Source organism: Bos grunniens, chromosome 10, assembly GCF_055505025.1.
Source record: "Bos grunniens cultivar Pamir isolate PY7600 chromosome 10, Bosgru_T2T1.0, whole genome shotgun sequence".
NCBI classification, from domain to species: domain Eukaryota; kingdom Metazoa; phylum Chordata; class Mammalia; order Artiodactyla; family Bovidae; genus Bos; species Bos grunniens.
In genome coordinates this window covers 82,374,136-82,398,799 of record NC_141174.1, presented here as the reverse complement: position 1 = coordinate 82,398,799, position 24,664 = coordinate 82,374,136, and the positions used below count along the sequence as shown (strand labels likewise).

Sequence of the window (24,664 nt, the reverse complement as noted above, 5' to 3'; positions counted from 1 at the left end):
GTAATAGATTTTTTTTTTTTCAGTTGTATTCTGGTAAGAGAACTGGGTGGTGGTGATGGAGGTGGTGGTAGTTCCATATGATTTATTTCCATAACAAAGTCATCTTGTGCATTGTAGAATGTACAGTAACATCCCTGGCCTCTGCCCATGAGATGCAGTAGCACTCCCAAGTTGTGACAACCAAAAATGTTTCTAGACATTGCCAGATACCTCTCAGGAGACAAAATTATCCCCAGTTGAGGACCATTTTCCCGGAGCAGTGCTGTGCAATGGGAACATGATGAAAGCCACAAAAATAATTAAAAATTTTCTGGAACACATGGCACTACTAAATACAATAATTTATACAATGTACTGGTTAAAGTGAAATTTAGTTCTACCAAAACAATAAAGTTTGTGTTTAGTCCTGCTTCATATCCTACATTTACATTTCCTCAGTCAGTCTAGCCACATTTCAAGTGTCAGGAGCCACATGTGGCTGGTGGCTGTTGTTTGGATAGAGCAAGTGTAGAGCTTCCCAGTTGACTAATTTAGCGTAAGCAGGTAATCTTAATTTGTGTAGTTCAGTAAACAAGATACAGAAAGGAGTATCTGTCTAGTCAGCTTGGTGATCAGCCTTTACTGATCAGTGGGGATGCTAGAATGCAATCAGATTGTTCCTCACATGTTCCATTAGCCAAACTGATAGCACCATCTTCAGTGTCACCTGATTTCTTACTGAACACCTGTCCAGTCACCAACTTCTGCCTATATTTTACTCCCTTTTCCCCCACTCTTTTTTCCAGCTAAATATTATACAAAGAATTCCTAAGACTTTAAGGGAATTTTTTTAAACCTACACTAACTGAAAACATGAGGAACCTTAAGATAGGGTATATACTGGCACAAAGACAGAAATATAGATCAATGGAACAAAATAGAAAGCCAAGAGATAAATCCACGCACGTATGGACGCCTTATCTTTGACAAAGGAGGCAAGAATATGCAATGGATTAAAGACCATCTCTTTAACAAGTGGTGCTGGGAAAACTGGTCAACCACTTGTAAAAGAATGAAACTAGAACACTTTCTAACATCATACACAAAAATAAACTCAAAATGGATTAAAGATCTAAACTTAAACCAGAAACTATAAAACTCCTAGAGGAGAACATAGGCAAAACACTCGCCGACATAAATCACAGCAGGATCCTCTATGACCCACCTCCCAGAATATTGGAAATAAAAGCAAAAATAAACAAATGGAACCTAATTAAACTTAAAAGCTTCTGCACAACAAAGGAAAGTCTAAGCAAGATGAAAAGACAGCCTTCAGAATGGGAGAAAATAATAGCAAATGAAGCAACTGACAAACAACTAATCTCAAAAATATACAAGAAACTCCTGCAGCTCAATTCCAGAAAAATAAATGACCCAGTCAAAAAATGGGCCAAAGAACTAAATAGACATTTCTCCAAAGAAGACATACAGGTGACTAACAAACACATGAAAAGATGCTCAACATCACTCATTATCAGAGAAATGCAAATCAAAACCACAATGAGGTACCATTTCACTCCAGTCAGAATGGCTGCGATCCAAAAGTCTACAAGCAATAAATGCTGGAGAGGGTGTGGGGAAAAGGGAACTCTCTTACACTGTTGGTGGGAATGCAAACTAGTACAGCCACTATGGAGAAGAGTGTGGAGATTCCTTAAAAAACTGGAAATAGAACTGCCTTATGACCCAGCAATCCCACTGCTGGGCATACACACTGAGGAAACCAGAATTGAAAGAGACACGTGTACCCCAATGATCATCGCAGCACTGTTTATAATAGCCAGGACATGGAAGCAACCTAGATGTCCATCAGCAGATGAATGGATAAGAAAGCAGTGGTACATATACACAATGGAGTATTACTCAGCCATTAAAAAGAATACATTTGAATCAGTTCTAATGAGGTGGATGAAACTGGAGCCTATTATAAACAGTGAAGTAAGCCAGAAAGAAAAACACCAATACAGTATACTAACGCATATATATGGAATTTAGAAAGATGGTAACAATAACCCTGTATACGAGACAGCAGAAGAGACACTGATGTATAGAACAGTCTTTTGGACTCTGTGGGAGAGGGAGAGGGTGGGATGATTTGGGAGAATGGCATTGAAATATGTATATCATATATGAAACGAATCGCCAGTCCAAGTTCGATGCATGATACTGGTTGCTTGGGACTGGTGCAATGGGACGACCCAGAGGGATGGTACGGGGAGGGAGGAGGGAGGGGGGGTTCGGGATGGGGAACACGTGTATACCCGTGGCGGATTCATGTTGATGTATGGCAAAACCAATACAGTATTGTAAAGTAATTAACCTCCAATTAAAATAAATTTATATTAAAAAAAAGGGTATGTAAATGTTAAGCTCTTAGAGTAGAAATTTTAATTGGCTACATGTTAGAACAAAGTATCAGGAATAGGACAGCTGAGATAGGTTATTTTTAAAGCTTTTATATTTTATCTTCGTAGAAGTACATTCTGAAGACAAATAATAAGAGTTTGATTTCTTATATAAGAAATAAAAGTGAGAATTTCCATGATTCTCATTTGTTTATTCAATAATTATTCAACAAGTATTTATTAAATGCTCTTTATGTTCGGCCCTATTCAAGGTACAGGAAGTAGAGTAGTGAACCAAATAGATTTTTGCTCTTAGAGAGTTCATATTCTAGTGGACAAGAGTCAGGCAATAATCATATGAACATAAAATTTCAGTTTATAATAAGTGCTGTGAAGAAAATTAAGACAAATTTAGTAATTTCCTAGTTACATTACTTTGAATTTTAAGGATAAATAGAAGATTGAGTAGACTTTCCCATCTTGAGTTCTGTAGGCTTCTCAATGCTTCAGTTATGTGGTAGAAAAGTCTGAGAAGCATTGCTTTGCCATACCACTGTGTCAGGAAGCTTCAGAAGAATATAAGAGCAAGACAGTGCTGGTGTTCTTCACACTGGTGTTTCCAGACCCAGGCACAGTACTTGGCATATAATTGGGTAGGAAGAGGGCGACCAATGTATTTTGGTTGAATTTCTGAATGTAGTATAGGAAAATGTAAGTAGGTGAATGGAACACCGTGCTTCAGGTTAGATACAAGTGATTATTCAAAGTATCCTTGTTTCTGCCAGTCTTATGAGATATGTAGATGGATCTTAGTTAATAAATTATGTAGACCTCAAATTAGAAAGAAATTTAGAAATTGAAAGAAAAATGTGACTAGAAATCTAGATAGTAGCCGGGCTGGCTCTAGTGAAAAGGAAAAACCAAACAAATTATTAGACATCCTTCTCAATTATTCATCTTAAGAACTAGTTAAGAATATTTCAAAACATGTCCATGACTTTTATAAGTGTGTTAAGAATTGATATATTTGGTTAATCTTTTGATCACATTTGTTTGGATCCAAACCAAACATAGCTATTGAAGTGGGGGTGGTGGTAGAAATGTATCCCATTCATTGAGTAGTTTTATTTGAAAGGGAGAGAATTCAGAAAATACAAATGCTGAAGTGCACGGTGACTGACAGCAAAATGTAATTTAGTAATTAAATAATGTTATGTTTTAGTGGAATGATAGATTAGAACTCAGCTGCAAAAGAAACAGGTTATAGTTATAAAATGCTTAATGTTAGATTACAATTGACAGTAGTAGAAAAATTAGATTGTTTAAAGGACAAGTGGAGGACTTCCATTTCTGGGAAGATTGAGTAGTATTTTCCCCTGATCTTCCTGTTGCATACAACTGAAAACTCTGGACATTACAGGTAGAACACATGTAAGACTCTGAAAGGTGGAGAGAGGAAGGGACCTTAGACCTAAGAAACAACATGATGTTTTAAGTTCCATGGGTTTTGTTTTTACCTTGTATATCCCAGCTTGAGCTGAAGAAGCTGGTAACCTGCAACCACCACTAGGCACAAACAAAAATGCACCACCAAAGTGTGTTTTCTCTAGGCAAAGGACCAGAGAGGGGCAGCAAGATAAAAACTACTTCAACTACTCTAATCAGTCCTACTCCAGCCAAATACCACATAAAGAACTGTGACCCCATCCTCTCCAATGCCAGCAAAGGCCTAGTGGGATGCCGAGACTTCTGCCTTCACCAGGTTGTGATGAACCATCCTCCGTGCTCTATGGTGTCAGAGGCTAAGTAGAGAGCCAGGACTTTGATCCCAACCAAGCAGTATTGAGGCCCCCACCCCTGCTGTGTCAGTGGAGGTGCCTGGGGAGCCTGGACTTTTATCCCACCTGGCAATAGAGACACTCTTTGCCAGCTTCCCTTCTCCACCAGGGTGGTATCGAAGGAGGCCTGTGGGGAGTCAGGACTTGCAGTACCTTGTAATGTCGAACCCTCTCTCTTCATGGTGTTACTGGACGCCACGTGGGAAACAGTAATGAGGCACTCGTACTGCACCCAGCCAGAGAGTAGGCTCAGTGGCAGCGTAATGAGGAGCCAGGACTCTCAGTCCTGCTAAGGCATGATGTGGAGTCCCCCTTCCCCCTCAGGTGTCAGTCAAGACTGAGAGTGGAACCTGGACTTCATGAGGTAGCACCTCCCCTTTCCACTGGGTGTCAGAAGAAGCCACCTGCAAGCAAAAGGTTTAGTAAGATCCAGAATCTTATAACATAATGCCCCAAATATCCAGATGTCAATGGAAAATTGCTCATCAAACCAAGAATGAGGAAAATCTCAAATGAGAAAGGACAATTTATGCTAAAACTGAGATTACAGGTCTTTGAATTATGTAAGAAAGATTTTTAAAGCAGTTATCATTAAAATGCTTCAACAAGGAATTATGAATACATTTGAAATAAACAAAAAACAGAATATCTCAAGAGATAAATAGTCTCTTCAAAGGAATAGAAGATTTAAAGAAGAACTAAACAGGAAATTTTGAACTAAGACAATAAAAACTACAACAACAAAAAAAAACCCCAGCTCATTAGATGGGCTAACAAGAGACTGGATGGGATAAAGGAAAGAATTAGTGGACTGGAAAAAAAGGGAGACGACACAAGATGATCGATATTAGGGCTGAGCCGGGGTTGCCACTACAGACCCAGCAAACATCGAAAGGATAATAGGAGAATACTATAAACAACTACTAGTCATGTAGTCCAGTAGTCATGTATGGATGTGAGAGTTGGACCACAAAGCAGGCAGAATGCCAAAGAGTTGATGCTTTTGATCTGTGATGCTGGAGAAGACTCTTGACAGTCTCTTGGACAACAAGGAGATTAAACCAGTCCATCCTGAAGGAAATCAACCCTGAGTACTTATTGGAAGGACTGATGCTGAAGCTGCAATACTTTGGCCGCCTGATGCCAGGATCTTTTAGAAAAGATCCTGATGCTGGGAAAGATTGATGGCAGAAGGAGAAGAGGGTGACAGAGGATAAGACGGTTGTATGGCATCACTAATTTAATGGACATGAACTTGGGCAAATTTCAGGAGGTGGTGAAGGACATGGAGGCCTGGCGTGCTGCAGTCCATGGGGTCGCAAAGAGTCAGACACGGCTTGGTGACTGAACAACGACATAAACAATTGTACATCACATAAGTTTGATTGAGACAAACCATTTCCTCTAAAACGCAAACTACCATATCTAACTCAATATGAAATAAGTAGTCCTCTTAACTCTTAAGGAGATTAAATTTGTAATTTTTAAACTCTCCCCAAAAGTCTGCAAGTCCACATGGCTTCACTGGAGAATTCTATCAGTGTTTAAAGAGTTAGAACCAATTCTACACAGTCTTTCTGGAAAATGGAAAGAATTGGAGCTAATATTATATAGTGAGAATTTTATTATGCCTCACATTTTGGGTGCATGTAAATTCTGTGTTATCTTACCTGGGAAACACTGAACAGAGGAACCTGGAGGGCTACAGTCCACGAGGTCACGAAAGAATGGGACATGACTTAGCAACTTAACAATAAAATTAAAAACTTTTGCTCTGTGAAAGACCATGTTAAGAGGATGAAAAGATAAAGCTACAGATTTTTTGTGGGGACAAAATATTTGCCAACCATGTATCAAACAAAGGAGGAGTATCTAAAATGTGTAAAGGTATCTCAAAACTCAGTATTTAAAAAGTATATAATTCAGTTAGAATGTAGACAGAAGAGTTAGTTCAGTTCAGTCACTCAGTGGTGTCTGACTCTTTGCGACCCTGTGGACTGCAGCATGCCAGGCTTTCCTGTCCATCACCAACTCCCGGAGCTTACTCAAACTCATGTCCTTTGAGTTGGTGATACCATCCAACCATCTCATCCTCTGTCATCTTAGATAGATGGTTCACCAAACAAGATGTACAGATGGTAGATAAGCACAGGAAAAATTGCTTAATATCATTAGCCATTAGGAAATGCAAATTAAAACCACAACTTATCACTGCATACTTCAAGAGTGACAGTGCCAGATGTTGTCAGGTACGTGGAGAAACGAGATCACTCTGGCATTGCTGGTAGGAATGTGAAGTGGTGCAGCCACTCAGAAGAGCTGTTTGACAGTTTCTGAAGAAATTTGTTGCAACTGCCATATCACCTACATTTACATTCTTGGGCATTTATCCCATCGAAACGAACTTACGTTCAGACAGAAACCTGCACGTATATATTTATAGCAGCTTTATTCATAATACCCCCAAACTAGGAACAACTCAGCTGTCTTTCATTGAGTGAAGGATTAAATAAACAATGTCTATTCATACTCTGAAATTACTGTTCAGCAATAAAAGGAATAAACTATTGACAATTGCAACAACCTGGATGAATCTCCAGAGAATTATGCTGAGTGAAAAAAGCCAATCCCCAGAGGTTGCATACCATGTGACTATCTATGTAACATTCTTCATGAAATGCAAAAATTATTGAAGTGGAGAACAGGTTAGTGGTTGCCAGGGGTTAATGAGGAGGTGGGCGAGGGAGGGAGGTGGATATGGCTATAAAAGAGCAGCAGGAGGGATCTTTGTGATGGTGGGAATGTCAGTCTCCTAGTTACAGTTCCACAAGATCTTACTGTTGAGGAAAACTAAGTAAAGGGTCCGTGAGATCTCTCCGTATCATTCCTTGGACCTGCATGTGAATCTACAGGTATCTCTCAAAAGTTTAAAGAAAAAAAGCAAATGAGTGTGTATGTAAGATTAGCTTTCTCCTACCCTTCCTCAACTGCTGTTTTAGAGGAAGAGGTGTCTAAGAAGTTCTTTTGTGCTCTGGATATTATTTTCCATTCTCTCCAGTACTTTTGTAAATCCTCTTTTCAGATGTTTTCCTCTCCGATGGTTACCTGTCTTTTGTCTTTAAAAAAGCTCACCTCTCTCTCACTCAAATAACAACACAGAAAAACCTACATTTAAACAAGTCATTTTCCTTCTGCATTCCCCGTCACACTTAAGAGTCTTTTTTGACGTGTGTTTCTTCCTCAGCTTTTCTGTCCAGTCCGTCTGTCATTTTACCTCCTAAACATCTCTGAAATTCATGCCTGTTGCTAACACCTTATTCCAAGGTGCTGTTGACTGTCACATCATTTACTTCAGTAGCCTCCTTTTAACCCCACGTATACTCTGGCCTCATTCCAAATGCCCTTGCCATAGCAGTCTTTTCAAAGCCCAAGTCTTAACTACATCATTGTCAACTTCCCACCCACTTTTAAAGATGTTTAATGGACTTCCATTTTTTTCAAGTTAAGGATTCAGATTCTTTTTTTTTTTTTTTTTTTTTAGTATTCAGATTCTTAAAATGGCTTTCAGAGCCTTGTGTGGTCTGGCTCCATCCTCATATTTTTGCTTTTTTAATTCTTATATCTGGCCACATTGGTGGTTTTTGGATCCCCACACTGTGATCCTTTCTTTCACAATCCTTTGCATGTGCTAGACTTTCTTTTTGAAATCTCTTCCTCCCCTTCATCATTAGTTAGTTCCTATTCATTCTTCAGATCTCAGCTCAAAGGTTATTTTTATCAGTGAAATTTCTTTCTGATTTTCTGACAGATTCTTCTGGTATACCATTGTGTCGTGAAAGTCGCTCAGTAGTGTCCAACTCTTTGTGACCCCATGGACTATAGCCCATCAGGCTCCTCTGTCCATGGAATTCTCCAGGCAGGAATACTGGAGTGGGTCACCATTTCCTTTTCCAGGGTAACTACCCTACCCAGGGATCAAACCCAGGTCTCCTGCATTACAGGCAGATCCTTTACTGTCTGAGCCACCAGGGAAGCCCATAACTCTACGTTGTGTAGAGTTACCATTTTTTATGTCCTCTAATTTATTCCCTCTAAATTGCATGACAGCACTGATTTTGTTTTTGCTTGCTTCAGTATATCAGCTGTTACCTGACATACATAGGGATACCAGTAAATAATGAATGAATGAATAAATCCCTTTCTTTAACTTCATCATCCAACTTTTCAAAAGAGTGGCCATTATTTCATGCCTTCTCTTTACCCCTGTTGTTACTGCCGTGATTCATCCTTTTCTCTTTAATTCCATTACAATGACTTTACAACTTCTACTTGTTTCTTCACTAAATCTGACCATGTTATTAATCTGCTCAAAAGCCTTTCCCTTTGGCCAAAGACATAGGTCTTAGCACACCATGTTCTCCTCAACTGACCCCTGGTTACTCAGAGACACATATGTAATACACTCCTTATGTCTAGCAGTGCTCAGTTTGGGTCCGTTGACCATGAATACTTCTCCACTTACTGTTTCTGTTGACTGCATCTTTGAATTTTGGAGCTTGAATTCCTTTGTACTGTAAGCCACCATATGTTACATGAACAACTTAAATCATTTCTGAGAAGCTGTTGGACATTCTTCCTCCCAGACTTCTTTTAAGGAAAGTAAAATCAGCTGCGTTAAGAAAGACTGACTTCCACTGTTCTTGTACTCATGGCAAATATGAGGCATAGCAAGTACCAGGAATGTTTCTGAGTATAATTATTAGATATAAATTACTATACCTCAGTTTCAAAAGTACTAACTAGTGTTTCAAATTATGTTCCACTCAGCTGGGTATCATATGTGTGTAGGGCTGATTTCCCCTTTATGAATATTGTTTTCCATTTATGAAACATAGTAGTGAATTTGACCAGTAAAATATGCTATGCTATGCTAAGTCACTTCAGTCGTGTCCGACTCTGTGTGACCCCACAGACGGGAGCCTAGCAGGCTTCCCCGTCCCTGGAATTCTCCAGGCAAGAACACTGGAGTGGGTTGCCATTTCCTTCTCCAATGCATGAAAGTGAGAAGTGAAAGCGAAGTCGCCTAGTTGTGTCCAACTCTTAGCGACCCCATGGACTGCAGCCTACCAGGCTCCTCCGTCCATGGGATATTACAGGCAAGAGTACTGGAATGGGGTGCCATTGCCTTCTCCAAGTAAAATATAGGATATTAGTTTTTGTAAATTTGTCTTGTTTTGTGAGATACCCAAACCTTGTTTTATCTCTTTTTCTTTTATCCTAGTCACTCTTTCTTGCTTTCTTCCGTTATATGTTGTGTAGCTTCTCTATCACATGAAGTTGTAATTAGAGGGTGTAATTAATAGTTCACATTGGAAGGCCACTTGATAAATTTAGTCATGATCTTTCAGAGTATTTCTTAGAGAAGTCACCACATCTGATTCTGGTTTTCCCGTTGTGGTACAGAAACTTAATCTTGCCTGTTGGATTCAGGAAGACTAATTACTCAAATTCACAATGTACTAAAACTTAAGCCAGTACAGTGCTTTACTTACAATGAGAATTGTTTTAAGCATGGCCCAGACTGAATAGTGATTTCCTCTGATTTTTCTTCCCCATCAGGAATTCATATGAAAAGCCAAATTGTAATCAGAACTATTTTGTTGAGCATAAATACAGACAGGAACTATAACAGTATTAAGATCTATGAGAAAAATCTGCCTGTGAAAGCCAGTTAGTTAGTTACAAAACCTTAAAGTAAAAGTAAAATTGTAACTCTCCAAAATCTTCAAATTTAACTAAACTTATTAACTTTATAAAATTTTCATCAGAATATTGATTTGTGATTTCTTCCTTGATGTTACAGAATGATTCAGCTTTCCTTTTAAATATTCTTTTTGAGAGAGAGAGAAAGGGAGGGAGGGAGTGTGACAGGAAATGAGATTTTCTTGTGGTAGCTATTTCACTTTCCAGTGATTACTTCAAATAATGTATATATAACATACTACACTGTTACAGATAGAAAAATTCCTTTATAAAAATACTTTACCTGTACAAAAATCTAAAAAATATATATTCTGTTTAAATAGACTTAAGTCATGTAGAGTTGGGTCAGTAATGTTTAGCATCCTTGCTGATAATGATGTGATGGTGGCTAGTTTGTGCCCAGTTGCCACACCCAGGAAATTGCTGTCAACCATTCTTCTCTCTCCCTTCCCTTCCTCTTTTCCTTCCTTTCCTAGCCAAGCTATCATTGGAAACTTTCAGTAGGCTCTATGACCCCGTGACTTACTGTTTCTAATCTGACATGTTGCCCTCTCTGTTAGTCATTTGAGTGTGGCATCACTGTGCTGGTGTGACTCACAGTGTGAAACCAGACTTCAGAATGACACAATTTGGGGAAAAAAAAAAAACTAGGTGGAGTGGGTAAGCAGGGATGGATTGTGGGGAGTGGAATTGGTCACAACAGTGGTATCCCTTTGGGAATAATTAGTGTCAGAGATAATTCATTGTAACATTTTGATTTGTATTTATGATACTTATGCATGTAAAATATGAGCAAAGTAAATTGGACTAAATTAAATTCTGCTATTTTACATTGGTCTCAGTCCTTCTGTAGCTGTATAAATAATATAAGTGTTTTATCTGTTTTATTTCGAGAGTTTTTCAGGTATCATATTTCTCGTTCTGAAACATATCAATATTTCTAATGCAGCTCTGGAAGGTTGGTATTGCTGGCAGGTGGTAGTCTGGAGATCAATGATGTCACCGAGGATGATGCTGGGACTTATTTTTGTATAGCTGATAATGGAAATGAGACCATTGAAGCTCAAGCAGAGCTTACAGTACAAGGTATGCAAATATTTCTTGTATAAATTTTAAAAATACTGTTGTACTTTATGGTTTTGCTAATTGTTAAACATTAATGTAGAAGAAGCAAATACAGCATACTAGTTAAAAGTCTAAGCTTTAAACCAGGCTGCTTGGGCTCAAATGCTGGGTCTTGTATTTCCTAGCTGTAGAACTATAGGAGATTTACTGCTCTATAATAAGAGTTGTTTTCAGGATCAGAAGAGTAACACTTATAAAACTCCCAGAATGGTGACTAGAACATGGTATAAGCTCAAAATTAGTTGTTGTTATCTGTAGTATAAGGAAGAGAAGGGTGCAGTCTGGGGCATCTAGAAGATTACTTTTCTTGTCTCAGAATGCTTTATCTTTCTCTGACCAAGAACCACATATCCTAAGCATTGGTGTTCCCACCTTTCAGGTGAATAGATCATCCAGTAAGGAGTCTGCTGTGGTTTTGAATGTAACACATTTGATTTTATGATTTTTTTTTTCTTTTCAACTAATGCTGACCATCAGAGCATCTCCCTTATAGGTTCTGTGATTCGGAAGTCAAAGAAAATGACCATGGCATATACACATAACCTCACCATCTTCCTTGCTCTTCCTCCATCTGGAAATGTACTGTCAGAGGAACATTTGCTCTCCTATGATTTGTCTGCACATATTTTTTTCAAATAAAAATCTTGAAGACCTCTGTTACTATTAGGGAAATCCAACACTGCTTGGATTCGTGGAAGTATACGTTAGCTCATGACATTCAAGTTGTCTCCAAGTGTATTATATTTGATAGAATGCTCCCTGCTGTGTGGTTTAGGGTAGTTTCATGGTTTATATATAAGTCTTTCTCTTGGTACATTTTGTGGGTTTCAGAGTGGGAAGTAGTCACATTCCTACTCTGATTGATAGGAATTGAGGAGCACACTGGGGCTCTATGCTGGCAGAGGCATAGAATGTTTATATTCTCTACTGCCATCTGTGGGTGGACTTATAACCTCTGAAAACCAAAAGAGCAAGTCTTAGAGTTCATGTAACTATTACCTCACTTGAGCTCAGCCGTTGCTCTGGCTAGATGGAAAGTAGGTTTAGACCAATCGTAGAATGACCAGTTTATTTCTTTACCTCTATATGGATGGTACTGGACAAATAAAATATTAGTGAACTCCATCTTATTTGGAACTCCATCTCATTTACTCTACAGACTATAAAGTTAGTAGAAGAAAGTATAGGAGGATAACTTTGTCACCCAGGAGCAGGAAAAGATTATTTTAAATAAAATTTTGGACGCAGAAATCATGAGGCAAGACATTGATGGCTTGGATCATGTCAGATAAAGCATATTTTAAACATTCAGATGATGAAGAAGAAATGAGGAGCAAAGGATGGGTTAAATATTTGGGTAAATCTAAGTGGATGTTGACTATGTAGAATGATAATGTTAAATGGGATTTAAAATAGAATACACACACATGTAAGTCGGGAGTAAGGATGTGGAGTTAGTCTTCTAAGATTCTTAAAATGTCCAGGAAGTGGTAAAAGTACTATGTTATATTAGAGGTTTGATATTTGGCAAAACTAATACAATTATGTAAAGTTTAAAAATAAAATAAAATTTAAAAAAAAAAGAAAAAAAAAATAAGGCAGGGATGTGTCCTGCAATCTTTGTGGGAGGCTTTGAAAGAACAATAGAAAAATCTAACTATAACAAGATAATAGAAGAAGAAAGTAGAAATAAAAAGTTCTCCAAAAGAAGATAAGAAAGGAAAGGAAAAGGAACATAGAATAAGGTGGACTAAGAGAAAGCGAACAGTGAAATGGTAGACTTTTCATATTATTAAGAGTTAATATAGAAGGAAAATAAAACGATTCTAAATATGTATTGTTGTTGTTCAGTTGTTCAGTCATGTCCGACTCTTTGTGACCCCACGGACTGCAGCATGCCCAGCTTCTCTGTCCTTCACTATCTCCCAGAGTTTGTTAAAACTCGTGTTCATTGAGTCAATGATGCCATCCAACCATCTCATCCTTTGTCACCCCCTTCTCCTCCTGACCTCAATCTCACTGCATCAAGGTCTTTTTCCAGTGAGTTGGCTCTTTGCATTAGGTTGCCAAAATATTACAGCTTCAACTTCTGCATCAGTCCTTCCAATGAATATTCAGGGTTGATTTTCTTTAGGATGGACTGATTTGCTAGTCTTCTCTAGCACCACAGTTCAAAAGCATCAATTCTTTGGCACTCACCCTTTTTTATGATCCAACTCTGACATCCCATACACGACTACTGGAAAAACCATAGCTTTGACTAGATGGACCTTTGTTGGCAAAGTGATGTCTCTGCTTTTTAATATATGCTGTCCAGGTTTGTCACAGCTTTTCTTCCAAGCAGCAAGTGTCTTTTCATTTCATGGCTGCAGTCACCATCAGCACTATTTTGGAGCCCAAGAAAATAAAATCTGTCATTGTGTCCACTTTTTCCCCATCTATTTGCTATGAAGTGATGAGACCAGATGCCATGATCTTAATTTTTTAAATGTTGAGTCAGCTTTTTCACTGTCCTGTTTCACCTTCATCAAGAGGCTCTTTAGTTTCTCTTCACTTTCTGCCATTAGGGTCGTGTCCAGGCAAGAATACTGGAGTGGGTTGCCATTTCCTTCTCCATGGTATCTTCCCGACCCAGGGATTGAAACCAGGTCTCCTGCATTGCAGGCAACTCTTTACTGTTTGAGTCACCAGGGAAGCCCAGATATATATTACCTCATAACATAATCTCAAAATAGGAAAGGCAGAAACTAATAGAACTACAAGAAGTAGACTAAACAAACCCACAGTCCTAAGTGGTAGATTTTAATACACTTCAGTAGTAGATAGGATATGTAGAACAAAGCAAGTAAATACAAACAAAATAAAAACTGCAAATCGTCATAATACAAAACTGAACAACACAATTAACAAAGTTGACTTAATTGACATTTTTTAAATATTGCACCAAACAAATGAATAAACTATTTTTATAAGTGCCTATGAAACTGTTATTAAAATATGCCATATACTGATCATAGAACACATCTTAACAAATTTAAGAAAATGGAAATTCTATGGATTTGACCTCCGTGGAATTAAGATTGAAATTAATTACAGAAGTAGGGGCTTCCCTGGTGGCTCAGACAGTAAAGAATTTGCCTGCAATGCAGGAGACCTGGTTTTGAGCCCTAGGTCAATAAGATCCCCTGGAGGAGGGCATGGCAACCCACTCCAGTATTCTTGCCAGGAGAACCCCATGGATTGGCAGGCTACCAACCATAGGGTCGCAAAGTGTCGGACACAACTGAAGCGACTAAGTATGCAGCACGCAGGGGATGCTTAGAGGAAATGTACAGTCTTGTGTGTGTTCAGTTGTGTTCTGTTCTTTACGACCTCATGGACTGTAGTTGGCCAGGCTCTCTGTCCATGGAATTTTCCAGGCAAGAATACTAGAACAGGTTGCCATTTCCTACTCCAGGGGGTCTTCCAGACCCAGAGATCCAACCCGTGTCTCTTGTGTCTCCTGCTTTGGCAGGCAGATTCTTTTACTACTGAGCCACCTATGAAGCTCTTACTTAGTACATATATTAGAAGGGAAGAAAGGCTGAAAGTTTAGTAATTTAAATATTCATCTCAATGAATGGATAAAAAAGATATGATATGTATATGTATTAATATATATGTGTATATGTATACACACTCAGCCATAAAAGTATGAAATAATACCATTTGCAGCAACACGGATGAACCTAGAGGTTATCGTACTAATGGTAAAATGGTGAAATCAATCAGTCAGAGAAAGACAAATATCATATATCACTTATATGTGGAAGCTAAAATGATAAAAATGAACTTACAAAAGACTCAACAGATATAGAAAACAAACTTATGGTTACAAAAGGAGAAAAGAGGGGTGAATGATAAATCAGGAGTTTGGGATTAGCAGATACAAATGTACTATACATAAAACAACAGAGTCCTATGGTATAACACAGGGAACTATATTCAATATCTTGTAATAAACCATAAGGGAAGAGAATATGAAAAAGTGTATATATATATAACTGAATCACTTTGCTGTACACCAGAAACTAATACAACATTGTAAATCAGCTATATTTTAATAGAATGCATGCATAAATAAATATCTAACTCAAAAAAAGCTAAAAGAGAAAAGAATAGCAAATATAACCCAAAGAAAACAGAAAAAAGAAAGTAATCATAAGAACAAAAATTAATGAAATAGAAAGCAGACGTTCAAAATAAGGTGTTTCCACAAAGGCAAAAGTTGGTGCGTGTAGAGAATAACAACTTTGATAAACCGTGAGAAGACTTATATATAAATTGACAAGATCTTTATTTAGACCAAGAGTCAGCAAACTACACGCTATGGACCAGATCTGCTAACTCCTTATTTTTTGCATAGCCTGTGAACTAAAAATAGTTTATATGGTTTTAATGGTTGAAAAATATCAGAAGAATAATATTTAATACCTAAAATTTTATGAAATTCAGATTATACTGTCCATAAATAAAATTTTATTGGCACAAAGTAACACTCATGTATTGACTATGGGTGCTTTCATGCTATAGCAGAGGATTTGAGTAGGCCCACGGAGCCAAAGATTCTCACTGGTCCTTTTCAGAAAAACCTTCGACTTCTGATAAACTCTATAAAGAACTATAGATTAATAGGTAAACAAAGACAGATAAACCAGTAGAAAATGGGCAAGACTTGAACCTCACAGATCTCCATGCCTTGCATGCTCAGTCACTCAGTCCTGTGGACTCTTTGTGACCCCATGTGCTGTAGCCCCTGGCTCCTCTGTCCACAGAATTTTCCAGGCAAGAATACTGGATTAGGTTTCCCACTCCAGGGGATCTTCCCACCAAGGTCTCTTGCATTAGCAGTTTAATTCTTTACCACTGAGCCACCTGGGAAGCCCTCACCAGGTGGCTACTAAACATTTGAAAAAGAGATTGTTGGTTTTGGTTTTCAGAGGAATGCAAACAAAAATTAAAAGACGCTTACTCCTTGGAAGAAAAGTTATGACCAACCTAGGTAGCATATTGAAAAGCAGAGACATTACTTTGCCAACAAAGGTTCGTCTAGTCAAGGCTATGGTTTTTCCTGTGGTCATGTATGGATGTGAGAGTTGGACTGTGAAGAAGGCTGAGCGCTGAAGAATTGATGCTTTTGAACTGTGGTGTTGGAGAAGACTCTGAGAGTCCCTTGGACTGCAAGGAGATCCAACCAGTCCATTCTGAAGGAGATCAGCCCTGGGCGTTCTTTGGAAGGAATGATGCTAAAGCTGAAACTCCAGTACTTTGGCCACCTCATGCAAAGAGTTGACTCATTGGCAAAGACTCTGATGCTGGGAGGGATTGGGGAAAAGGGGACGACAGAGGATGAGATGGCTGGATGGCATCACTGACTCGATGGACGTGAGTTTGAGTGAACTCCGGGAGGCCTGGCGTGCTGTGCACAATTCATGGGGTCACAAAGAGTCGGACATGACTGAGTGACTGAACTGAACTGACTGAACAATACTGGGTATTGGCTAGGATGAGGAACAGTTGGGATGCTAATATACTGCTGTTAGGACAGTACATTGATTTAATCACTTTAGCTCTAATGCTATTTGGCAGACTCTACTTAAAACTGCAGACAGACTTGTTTCAGGATACAGTGGTTGTATTCCTAGGAGTATACTCATCAGAAGTATATAAATATATGCATCTAAAAACATGTACAGTGTTGTTCACATCAACTTTATTCACAGTGAATCAAAACCAGAAACAATACTAGAATAGGAAAATAGTGCTCTAATCATATGATGGCATGTTGCCAGCAATGAAAATTGGGAGTCCAGTGCTCAGCAGATTGATAAATCTACAAATATCATTGAAAGAAGAAAAAACCAGGCATGAAATAATGCATACTTTATGATTCCATTTTTATAAAGTTCGAAAATAGGTAGAACTTATCTGTCATTTTAGAAGTGAAAATAGTGATTATTTTTGGACAGGGGTAGGGTAGTGACTCTTGTACAGTGGAATTTCTAGTGTGTTAATATTCTGTTTCTTAATGTAGGTGGTAGTTACAGTAATTCAGGCTGTAATGTTAATGTGTGTCACATGAGATCTTTTTTGTTGTTTACAGATAAAAAGTCACGTACAAAAATTTTTTGGAAAATTTAATTTTGAATCTTGTCCCATAGCTGAAAATATTCGTTTCTTTTTTGATGGGAAAGCAATTATGCGAAATGGTTTTGGGTTATATATATATAAATATTTATTTATATAGTTAATTTTGTATTTATAGTCATACCTGTCTGATTTCTGTTGTTTTTTAAAAGATTATAGCTACAGGAAATGCCATAGTGAGTGTTAATGCAGAAAGGGTTATAAGTTCAGTCTTCATCTGTTAAATATTTCAAATTTATTGTTTTATCGTTAACTCCTGGGATTTCTACACATGCTGTGACGTGAATTAGCCCACCGTGTATTTCCTGTCATCTTAGATTGTTGATAACACTTAAAATGGGTCATGAGTTGTTTTTTTTTTAAACAGGAATTTTTCCTTTTCTCTTAAAACACTCTTTATAGTCTATGATACACATCTTCCCTCCCCACAAAAGAAGAAAATTTTCCATATGTATTTTTGTGAGGTAAATTGATATATTCTAAATTGATTAAAAAAATTTAGAATTCCACAGTCTTTCTCTGAAGTCATATGGTAACATCATCTACTTTTCCTGCCCTTCTACTCTCTGATCTCTGTCCACATTAAGACACTCATCGCCCCTCTTCTCCTAGTCATCTTCATGATCTCATTCCCCTTTACTTCATGATAATTTACAATAGTCTGCCCTCATTTATTAGAACTCTCGGTTCTCTTGGCTTAGGGTAAAAGCAAACTGCTTATGGCGTATGTACAGAACACAAGCCGACCCTTCATGTGTTAACGGAGAGAGATCACAGAGAAGCAGTTAAGAGCAGTCTCTGGACCCAGCATACCTGGGTTCCAGTCTTACATCTATCACTTCTTAGCTATGTGAACTTGCGAAGTTATTTAACTTACCTGTGTCTTAGTTTCTTTTATCAGTTAAATGAGTTGTTATAAGGCTTAAAGAAACTTCTGGCACTCTTCCACCAGAACCTGGGGTGGAAATGGAACTCGTCTTTATCAAACTGTGTTTAGTGTCCTGGACATACTACGTGATTGGATGGGGCTCTATTCCCCTGTATCCTCTCATGACCATGTGCTCAGTCACTCAGTCATGTCCGACTCTTTGTGACCCCATGGACTGTAGCCTGCCAGGTTCATCTGTCCATGGAATTGTTTGGGCAAGAATACTGGAGTGGGTTGACATTTCCTTCTCCAAAGGATCTTCCTGGAACCCACATCTCCTGCATTGCAGGCAGATTGTTTACCACTGGAGCCACTTGGGAAGCCCCGTAGCCTCTCACCCTCAGCTAAAATTTCCAAATTTCCAGATAGTTCTTTTCCTGATTTCTCTTTGAAGCTTTTCATAATCATCTTCTCACCCTCAGGTAATTATTATATCTCTTAAAATAACTTTCTTTTTACCAGTAGTGTCTCTCACTGATTTGTTTATGTGCCTTTCCCCACTACTACTAGACTGAGGTTCTTATCAACAAGGACTGGTCATAATAATTTTTTGTCATTGTGCTAAGTCGCTTCAGTTGTGGCTGACTCTTTGCAACCCCATGGACTGTAGCCCTCCAGGCTCCTCTGTCCATGGGATTTTCCAGGCAAGAATTTTGGAATGGTTTGCCATTTCCTCCTCCAGGGGACTTCCCAACCCAGGGATTGAACCGAGTCTCTTAAGTCTCCTGCATTGGAAGCAGGTTCTTTACCACTAGCACCACCTGGGAAGCCATTGTCATTGCAGATTATCAGCAATTAATTATTGAATAAGTGAATAAAACTCTGTGTTGAAATTTTGAAATGTGACAGCTAGAATAATTTCATGTTTGTGGTTACTTTATTTTCATGTTTTCCTTTACAGCTTGCTTTTAATAGATTTCTGAGTGAGTGTGAGTGCTGGTCGCTCAATCATGTCTTACTCTTCACAATCCCATAGACTATAGCCTGCCAGACACCTCTGTCCATGGAATTCTCCAGGCAAGAATACTGGAGTGGGTTGCCATTTGCTTCTCCAAATAGATTTTAGTTTTTTTTTTTTTAGCCTTGCCACACCGTATGTAGAATCTTAGTTCCCGAACTCGGGATCGAACTTGAGCCCCCTGCAGTGTCTTAACCACTGGACCACCAAGGAAGTCCCAACTTCTAATATTTTTAAAGCAAGTGGAATTATTTTCTTTAATTTTTTTTTATTTTTTAATTGAAGTATGTTTGATTTACAATGTTGTGTTTCTGGGGTACAGCAAAGTGATTCAGTTATACATACGTAATATATATATTCTTTTCCATTATAAGTTATATATTAAATATAATTCCCCATGCTGTACAGTAGGACTTGTTTATCTATTTTACATATATTGGTTTGTATTCGCTAATCCCATCTCCTAATTATCCTCCCCCAATCTTTTCCCTTTGGTAACCGTAAGTTTGTTTGCTATGTGTGTAAGTCTGTTTTGTAAATGAGTTCATTTGTATCATATTTTAGCTTACACATGTAAGTGGTATCATATGATATTTAGCTAATTTACTTCATTTAGGATCACAGTATCTGGGTCCATCCATGTTGCTGCAAATGGCATTATTTCATTCTTTTTTTGTGGCTGAGTAGTATTCCATTGTATGTATGTATAAATGCACACAAACGCACATCACATCTTCTTTATCCATTTGTCTGTTGATGGATATTTAGGTTCCTTTCATGTCTTGGCTATTGTAAATAATACTGCTATGAACATTGGGGCATATATATCTCTTGGAATTATGATTTTGTCCAGATATATGCGCAAGAGGGAGATAGCTGGATCATATGGTAGTTCTAGTATTTGGAGGAATGTCCATGCTGTTTTCCTTAGTGGCTGCATCATCCCACCAACAGAATAAGAGAGTTCCCTTTTCTGCACACCCTTTCCAGCATTTATTATTTGTAGACTTTAATGACAGCCATTCTGACCAGTGTGAGCTGATAGATACTTCATTGTAGTTTTAATTTACATTTCTCTAATAATTAGTGATGTTGAGCACCTTTTCATGTGCCTGTTAGCCATCTGTATGTCTTTGGAGAAGTGTCTATTTAGGTCTTCTGCCCATTTATTTATTGGATTGTTTGCTTTTTGTTGTTGAGTGGTATGAGCTATTTGTTTATTTTGGAAAATAAATATTTTTCAGTCACATAACAGAGTATTTCTCCCATTCTGTAGGTTGTCTTTTCATTTTATTTATGGTTTCCCTTGCTATGCAAAAACTTTTAAGTTTGCTTAGATCCCATTTACTTATTTTTGCTTTTACTTCAGTTGCCTTTGGAGACTAACCTAAGAAAACACTGGTATGATCTATGTCAGTGAGCGTTTTGCCTGTGTTTTCTTCTAGGAGTTTTCTAGTGTCATGTCTTACATTTAAGTTGTTAAGCCATTCTGAGTTTATTTTTGTGTATGGCATGAGGAAATGAAAAGCAACTGGGATTTTAAAAAAACACTGAAAAGTTATTCTGGAAGGAGATGAATTATTGCCCTCATTTATATAATTGAAGTTATAATTACCATCTTCATAAACACATATGTTTATAAACAGTACTTTATCTTTTAAGTTCCCATTCTTGACCTTTTAAGGCCTTCAATAAGTCAACATAAAATAAAAACCATTAATAGAGGAACTTTCTTCCAAATGGCTGCTTAAAAATTCTCATAATCCATATTTTCATCTTGTTCAAGACTGTGTACATTGAATCCCTCCATTTTAATTACAACCTCATGAAATGCTCCACACCTTTGGCTTGATAACACCGTCTGTATCCTATTTCTCCTTTTATTTCTCTGTTTCTTCTCTTTTTCTTTCATGAGCATCATTTCTTTGTCTTGCTCATTAAAATATTAGTATTTTATTAGTTATTAATATTAGTTCCACAAAGTTTTGACTTCAGCTTATTACCCTTCATGCTCATGGTTTTAGATATAACTTACATAACAATAACTTCCAAATTCCTAGACCAGACCCTCTGCTGAGTTTCAGACTTTTATAATTAGGTGCCTACAGTTACCTCCAACTTCACATGTCCAAAATTGAACTTAACATTTTCCCCTAAATATCCCCTAAATATCTGCCCACCTATTCTCTTGTGGTAGAAACCTGGGAAGCATTCTTGATCATTCTGATCTTTTTTATTTATTCCCATATCCAGTTCTTTAGGGGTTTTTCTCCTTGCTTTTACTCCCAAGTTTAAGTTCAGTTAATCTGTTTCCTAGGTCCCCTGGAGAAGGGAATGGCAGCCCACTCCAGTATTCTTGCCTGGAGAATCCCTTGGACAGAGGAGCCTCGAGGGCTCCATGGGGTCGCAAGAGTCCGACACTACTGAGCAGCTAACTACTACTACTACTACTACTTGATAACTGCAGTAGTATGGTAACTTGTCTCTCTTGTTCTAACCTGTTCCCTCTTCAATTCCATTCTTCACAGTGGCTAAAGTGATCAAAATCCTTTCATTAAAAATTTGGAAAAATAATTTCAGCAGATACAAGCAGCAGTTATAAATCTACAGGAACCAGGTGAATGTGCGTAATCATTCAGTCCTGTCTGACTCTTTGTGACCCCCCACCAGGCTCCTCTGACCATGGAATTTTCCAGATAAGAATACTGGAGCAGGTTGCCATTTCCTACTCCAGGGGATCTTCCTGACCTAGGGATCGAACCCCCATCTCTTGTGTTTCCAGCATTGGCAGGAGGATTCTTTACCACTGTGCTACCTGGAAAAAGGGGATAGATAAAATAGTCTGTTTACAAAAATGGGTTGAAAATTATCCATTGACCTGAAAAGAGTTCACTCTTGTTAGTAGAAGCATAAGTGCAGGTTAATGTAGCCCCTTTTTGGGCAAAATTACAGTGAAATCGGGATTCTCATACATTGCTGGTAAGTGTGAAAGTTTTTGAAAGTGTTAGTTGCCCAGTCGTCTCCGACTCTGCAACCCCATGGACTGTGGCCCTCCAGGCTCCTCTGTCCATGGAATTTTGGGAGATACTCCCGACCCAGGGATTGAACCCAGGTCTCCTGCATTGCAGGCAGATTCTTTACCATCAGAGTCAACAGGGAACCCCACATTGCTGGTAGTAACAGTGCAAATTTAACCTTTTTTGGAGGGCAGTTTGATGATATAATCAAAACCCTTAAAACTTAGACCTACTTTGACAAGCAGTTTTTCCTCTAATAATTTGCTTTAATGAAATAATCCTTGATGTGTACAAAGATTTAGGCATAAAAGTTGTGATGATATATATTAATTGGAATTAAAGAAAAATTCCAAACCACCTAAAGGGCCAGTACTACATGATTGATTAAATAAATAATGGTCTACTCACATATCGCTTCCCAGGTGACTCAGTGGTAAAGAAAAGGCCTGGAATGCAGGAGATGTGGGGTCGATCCCTGGGTTGGGAAGATCTCCTGGAGAAGGAAAGGACAGCCCACTCCAGTATTCTTTCCTGGGAAATCCCATGGACAGAGGAGCCTGGCAGGCTGCAATTTATGGAGTTGCAAAAGAGTCGGACACAACTCAGCAACTAAAAACTAAATGTGTCAGAATACTGTGCATCCAGCAAAAATCATATTTTAGAAGAACTATTAAATGACAAGATGCTTTGACTATTAAATAAAGAAAAATAAATTTCCAAAATAATATGTAAGAGATATGATTTATGTCATAAAATTACCATATTCTTTGACTTTCTTTAAAAAATTACTTCAAATGAATTAGCAAGAAACCTTAAGTTTCTTCCCCTAAGGTTTCGTCCCTGTAATTTTCAGAATGCTGGATATTTACATGTCTTAAAGGGAGTCATTTTTCTTATAAAAGCCCAGCTGAGCGAGAACTAGAGCTTAAGTCTGAGCAGTATTGTTATTGCTTCTCAAGGTATTTTAATTTCAAGGACAACAGCTAGCTGCTTAAACCCCATATGGTTGTTTTGTAGTACTGTCCCTTCTGTGTCGAATCTTTCTCTTTTCACACTCTTGCCTGGCTTTCTTCTGAAATCTCTTGATACTCTGGGCCCTGCTCACTCCCATCCTTTTTATCCATTCTCTTCCCACTACCTTCTGTTGGGTACTCTACGTTTCCACATATGCCTTATACATATCTTTCTTGCTTTACCTGTCACATTTAAATTTCTTTTCATTTTGTGTATCTTTCTCTCCTTCCAGACTTGAGTTCCTTGAGGACAGGACTAGGTTTTGTCAACTGTTAGATCCTTAGCACCTTACATAGTGCGTGATATTACATATTTGACAACTAATGGATAAGATGTTGGGACATTTTTACAGTTTGCTGTCTGTATCCAGACTGTTTCACTATTTCACTTTATAAACTTACATTTTTGATGTTATCTCTATAAATTAAGAATGCTTTACAGTTGTTTTATAATCCTACATTGGGAACTAAATCACTTTGAATTGATTTTCAGTTCTTATTTTTTTATCATATCAGTGGTCATGTTAACTTTCAGATAAAGCTCATATTTTACAAGCTTGAAATAATTTTCTACTAGTTATGTAAATTTATTCTGAACTATGGTAGCCTCATTTCCATGGTAACTAATCACCTTCAGGAGAGAACCTGAAGGTATTTTAGAAAAGACAAAGAATATCCAGTGAACTAAAATGAAATGTGATGTACAGTTAGAACCTAGATTTATGTGGAATACAGATGCACGATTTTTGACCATGAAAATGTTACAGAATAGAAGAGCCACTAATAAGCCTAAAGATTTTGTTTACTTGCTGTTCATGCATTAGTCAAAATACAGCATGAGAAGAACTCACCTCTTATGTGATTTTATGTTAACAAATGACCCTAATCAGGAGGAAGCTTTGTAGAATTAATAAGCCAGAATTGCGGTATGGAAATGGATCCCTGGTTTCTATAAAACCACTAAGAGCACCTCATGGAAGGAATATGGTATGATGAAGAGAGAGAAGTTTTTGGAGGCATGTCCATGTGATCTTGGCAAATTAATCAGTTTACTTCATCTTCATTTTTCTAACTTATAAAATGAGAACAGACTTCTTTGTTGTGATGGTGTAAAGAAGATGCCTAATATAGCACCTGACTCATTACAGGCATTTAATAAATGTGCCTCAGCTAATGTCCTTGGGCCCTCTTCCCTTGATCCTACTTCCTTTGGTTCTTTTTTGCCTACTTACCTAGATCCTGCTTCTTCCTTGGGACATGGAGATTGACATCGCAGATGACTTTCTGTTTTAGTTTTGTCCCATGCCACCAACTGTCACATGACCTTGGCCCCATGTTTTGTGGTCTGTGAGCCAGGCCAGTCATACTCACTCTTGTGCCCAGTCTAGCTATGTGTGCTGGACTTTGCTTATCTAGATGAGAAGATTGAACAAATTATTAGTAAGTATTCTT

At 38.0% G+C, this 24,664-nt stretch overlaps 1 protein-coding gene across 12 annotated transcripts in view; it reads left to right on the top strand.

Annotated features, from left to right (window-relative positions):
- NEO1 (neogenin 1) overlaps positions 1 to 24,664 on the top strand; it is a 238,134-nt gene that overhangs the window by 90,110 nt on the left and 123,360 nt on the right. For all 12 annotated transcript variants that reach the window (XM_086322619.1, XM_086322618.1, XM_086322616.1 and 9 more), the window contains exon 5: positions 10,935 to 11,071. In XM_086322619.1, coding sequence (XP_086178745.1) covers positions 10,935 to 11,071 — 137 coding nt within the window. The remainder of the gene's footprint in view (positions 1 to 10,934; positions 11,072 to 24,664) is intronic.